The 5,401-nt window shown below is 38.0% G+C and overlaps 1 protein-coding gene across 1 annotated transcript; it reads right to left on the bottom strand.

Moving 5' to 3' along the window:
- Window positions 1-1,675: 1,675 nt before the first annotated feature.
- LOC130742650 (pentatricopeptide repeat-containing protein At3g58590) lies at window positions 1,676-5,011 on the bottom strand. Its single transcript, XM_057594754.1, has one exon. It carries the CDS (start codon window positions 4,987-4,989, stop codon window positions 2,788-2,790), a length of 2,202 nt encoding a protein of 733 aa, XP_057450737.1. The 5' UTR covers window positions 4,990-5,011; the 3' UTR covers window positions 1,676-2,787.
- Between the last annotated feature and the right edge of the window lie 390 nt (window positions 5,012-5,401).

The raw sequence follows: 5,401 nt of genomic DNA, 5'->3' as shown, positions 1-5,401 counted from the left end.
TTGAGGGCCTATTTGAGCTTAACTTATAGCATACGCACTATGCAAGTGTTTGTGAGAGCTTACACCCTTACAATCTACCTATAAGCTTTTTTGATATTATTTTCACAAGTTTTTCAGATTATCCTATGAATAAGATCTTATGCTTACACAGTGTTATCAAATAGCGGTTATAACGGCGCTATGCCGTTATAACGTAGCGGATTTTAGGGCTGGCGCGATCGCGACGCCGCGACGTCGCGGCCACCGCGATAAAAGCAATCGCGGCTGCGAAAGCCATAGCGGCGATGGACACTGAAGCGGAAATAACGGATTACCTAGAAACCTAAACGTTTTTTTTGGCTGATTGGAGCATCGAATAAGGAAATTGCTTGATTGGTGCATTGAATTAGGAAATTGGTTAATTATATTGGAGCATTGAATTAGGAAATTGCTTAATTGGAGTATTGAATTAGGAAATTGTTGATTGGGGCATTGAATTAGGAAACCAGAACAGGAAATTGTTGATTGGGGCATTGAATTAGGAAACCTGAACGTTTTTTTTTTTGCCTTTATTAAGATCTATTCACTTCATTCTCCTTACGCTCTTCTTCTTCATTCTCACTGTTTTGAGTTTACGGTGACTGGTTTTGTGTTTTTATTTTCACTGTTTTGAGTTTACAATGTCTGGTTATTTGGAACTGTCTTGGATATTTTAATATTTTTGAGTTATGAATGGTTATTTCATGCATTTTCATTACATGTCTTGTTTTTATTTTTATGCAGGAGTTTTTTTTTAAAAAAATAGCTTGTGACAAGCTATTTTTTATATAAAATTTTTCTTATTTTAACCGCTATGCGGTTTCCGCTACGCTATCCGTTATATGTCATAGCGGATTTTGGGCTCATCGCGATCCGCGATTAATTACACTGTGCTTACATATAACCTATTTTCAGCTGATTTCAATAAATTTCTCGAATCAGATTATGAATAAGCACTTATGCAATTGGCTTTTAAATAAGATGTATACCCAAACACATTCATACTGTGGACTATGGAGCCACAAAGTGCCTCCCATTCAAAGAGGACTGCAAAATATTTTTGGCATCACCCAGTACTGGTCATGCATACTGATGAGAAAGCAAAAAGCTGCAAAACTTTATGACTGTGAAACAAAAGATGATGGGTGGTTTCCAGCTCCTTCCTAACAAATTAGACAAAAGCCCCCCCTCTTCCAAAAGAATTCCCTTAGCAACAAGATTTGCTTTGGTTGCAATCCATGACTTACATGTCATCCAAACAAATAACGATACTTTTGGTGGGATAATTTTCTTTATGGAAGCAATTTAGCAACTAAAATTAGTTATTAATTTTACAGCATGGACGTCAAAACCTATCTTTGTGTCCATTTCCTTGTCTTAATATCAAATGGTTACTTAATTATACTGTTGCTTGGTCATTGGAAGGCCTAAGAGGAGGCAGATCAAGTCCTGCATGTTTTTTTTTCAACTAAATCCATGATTATTTCTTTGAAATCTTTTGCCTCCACACACAACTTGTAACCTAACGGTGTCTTCAAACCTTTATGCAGTTGAACTGCTCATTGAGTCACAAACTGGTGTCAAAGTTTTAGTCATTTATTTTTATTAGCCAACAGTATACTTAGGAAGTACATGGGTACTTAACCCACTTACATAATGACAATTCAACCTTATAATTATATTGTGAAAGTGAAAGAAAAAAACTTTGACATTCCAAAATGCAAAAGAAAGTGATGCTTCCCATCCTTAAGTAAAACAGAAGCAAAACCTACCCAAGAATAGCATGCTTGACAAATAAAATATGCAACTTTTACAAGTGAAAAACAAATGCTCTACAGATTCCATATCTTTATCAAATAAATCTAAATGACAATTATTATTTAACATTGGAATACCTCTCTAACTCTCTTTGTAGATTGTCTCTTTCTGGAATTCTCCCAAGTAGAATCTTCCATGCATGAGCCGAAGTCTTTGAGAGTTTCCTTAGACGACCAAGTACACCTAAGTATAACACCTTGTCCACTAAAATATCTTCTTTCTGAACTAACTTGTAAGGTGACTTGGCTGAGAAGTTGCCTAGAAAGCAATGTTTTTTTCTATAATGTCTTCTGTAATCCCTAATGTTGTGCTTGTTAGAGGGTGACTTGAAAAGAGAGAGAGAGAAGAGAAAATAATCTCTCCATCTACCCATCTTCTCCCTTCCAATTTTCTCTCTTCTCACTTTCTCTCATCAACCAAACATAGCATGAATGCATCTAAGATAAATCTCATGAGCGATTCAGCATTCTTTGCCCAGCAAAGTGTAGAGAAGATAATATTAATTAAAGAAGTTTACAAGTGATGACTGAGCTGATTTGACAGCAAACAGTTAGGTGGAATGTCTAGAGGGCATAATGTGTACATCCAAGAAACTTATGGATCTTATTCCTCAGATACTGGTGTGATGGATAGGTTATATAGGTGAGCGGAGAAATACGCAGGCTTTGCTACACAAAATGCACCAAAAAAGGGGTTGAGCGGTTTATAGGGCTTTACTTACCTGGCTATAAAGGACGGAGAAGTTAACACACAAGAACCTTCAAATTGTCCCGAAACATGGTCCCTACCTTGTATGGGTTAACCCTATCTGTTAGTTAATAATTGCTTATAACTCAACGTGGAAAAGCCAATCATCAGGCTAAGTTCAGAGTTGAAGGAGGCTTAAAAAGCTAATCATAAAACCTGTTTAGTGCATTATCGCCAGAAGATAACTAATTTCTGCTGTACAGTTCAAACTGCAATTTCTCGCCCCTTGTAGCCGCCATCAAGAAAGCTACGCCAAATGCTGGCATTTGGTGGGAAAGGCATGCTTGCAATAATTTTTTCGGCTTCCTCAATTGGTCCATTTTTAACAAGAAGATCTACTATGCAATAGTAATGATCAAGTTCAGGTTGAATCCCATAAATGTTACCCATCTCCCTGAAAATTTTCATCCCTTCACTCACTAATCCACCATATCTACAAGAAGAAAGTACTGCTCTGAGAGCTAATTTATCAGGCTTCAACCCCGACAATTCCATGGTTTGGAACTTCTTTACAGCCTCGCGAGCATAACCATTCAGCCCAAGGGCAGAAATTAAAGCTGTCAATGTAATAATATTTCTGTTTGTGATTTCTTCAAAAACTTTCACTGAACTATCAATGCTTCCACATTTCCCATACATGTCAATTAGTGCATTGCTCAAAAATATGTCACAATCATAAAGATTGGTCTTCATAATAAGTCCATGAAGAGATCTTCCTAAATCAAGCCTGCAAAGTTTGGTGCACACACATAATGCACTCATAAATGTGTATTTATCTGGATGGATGCGTGCGAAATGCATATGCTTGAAAAGCTCAAAAACCTCGTTATAATTGTTGCTCCGAGCACAAGCAGAAATGACAATGTTCCAAGATACAACATCAGGTTCTTCTAGCAAAGAAAGCAACTTTATTGTTTCATAGTACCGGCCGGTTCTGTTGTACACTCCAGCAATGATGTTAGATGGGATTACAGGAAGTGGGTAGTTAAATTCTTCAACAAATGCAAGTGCTTCATTTAAAAGACCATTTCTAGTGTAAGCCATAGCAAGAGAGCTTAATACATATTCACAACTCTCATACCCCATTCTTAAAACCAAACCATGGAGCTGATGTAGGTTTGATAATGATGATGACTTAAGAACAGCTGTAAAGGAAAACTCATTAGGGAAGTAACCCAATTGAAGCATTTCCCGTAATAATAGAATTGACTTGGAAGAACACATATTTGAGTAACCCAATATCAAAGAATTCCAAGAAACCACATTCTTCTTTTCTATCTGATTAAAACAGTTATGGGCAGAAACCAATTTATCACATTTAGCATAAAAGTTTACCAATGCAGTACCCACAATAACATCAGATTCAAAACCACTCCCGATGACCTTAGCATGGATAGATTCTCCACATACTAAGTTTGTCAAACTAGTACATGAGTCAAGAACAGCCAGGAATGTGGCCTGGCTTGGCATCAATCCTCTGCTGGACATGTTCATAAACATCTCCATCGCCATTTGTGGCCTCTCACTTTTGACCAACGCATCAATGATCATATTCCAAGACACAACATTTTGAATAGGAACCTTCTCAAACAATCTTTCTGCAGAGAACATGGCTCTGCACCTAACATAGACATGGATCAGAGAATTAACTGCATTAATTTCACAATCAAACCCAGACTTAGTCATCAAACCATGTATCTGTTCCCCATATTTCAAATCCTCTTCAGAATCAACAAGTCCAGACAAAAGGGCCACGAATGAACCTTCTGACAAAGAAATCCCCAATCTCACAAGATCACGAAACAAAACCTTAGAGTCCTCAACAAAACCATTACGCGCCAGCAAGGACAACATGGAATTCCATGTCACTAAACTCTTCTGGGGCATATCTTCAAATGCCAAAAATGCTTCATCCAAACATCCATGCCTCCCAAACAAGCCCAACATGGCAGTACCGACGAAAGCATCAGCATCAAAGAGTCCATTTTTAATGCTCAAAGCTAGCAACTGAAACCCCTGAGAGAGACTCAACCATTCACACGTTAGCAACCCTGTGAGTGTGTACTGGGTAGGCACGAAGCCGCTCTCTCTCATGTGGCGGAGCAACTTCCAAGCATCTCCTACATTTCCACGTCGACCATAAGCAGTTATAAGCGTGTTGTAAGAGACGACTGTTTTCTCAGGCAAAGCGTCGAACACCTTGCGTGCATGAAGAAACTCGCCGTGAGAGGCATAAGAGGAGATGATGTTGTTGTGGAAAAATATGGATTGCGTTGGGAAAGGACCCAGTGTGACGGAGAGTGCGTGAAGGCATTTGGTTGTGTTGAGGGACCGAACGGTGGAGCACGCTTCGAGTAAATTAAGGAGGAGTTGGCCATGTCGGAAAACTTGATTATGAAAACTCATGCAGCTAAGCCAGAGGACCAAATGTTAATATTGTGATTTTTTGTGTTATTTACTCTTCGGGTTTCATTCATCCCTCTTTTTGCAATAATGTTACTTACACACCTCTCATTTGAGGTGGAAGAGGTGGAATGAAGAGAGAGATAGGAAGAAAAGAAAAAGTAAGAGAGAGAAAGTATGAAATGTGATAGATGATAAGATGAGAGAGATAGAAACAAAAAGAGGTGGAAATGAAGTGTTTAAAAAATGAGGTGTGTATATATCATTACTCCTCTTTTTGTCAAGGTAAAATCTAGGCTAAAATCTACCGTACCTCAATTGTATCATACCTTAGTGATGTGGATCAATAAAAAGCCTTTCATTTTTTGTCTTTTCTTAAATTCTCAAAAAGCATAGGGCTTGTTTAGTAGATAAG

This window comes from Lotus japonicus, chromosome 3 (genome assembly GCF_012489685.1).
Source record: "Lotus japonicus ecotype B-129 chromosome 3, LjGifu_v1.2".
Lineage (NCBI taxonomy): Eukaryota > Viridiplantae > Streptophyta > Magnoliopsida > Fabales > Fabaceae > Lotus > Lotus japonicus.
This window is presented reverse-complemented; position numbering and strand designations above follow the sequence as displayed.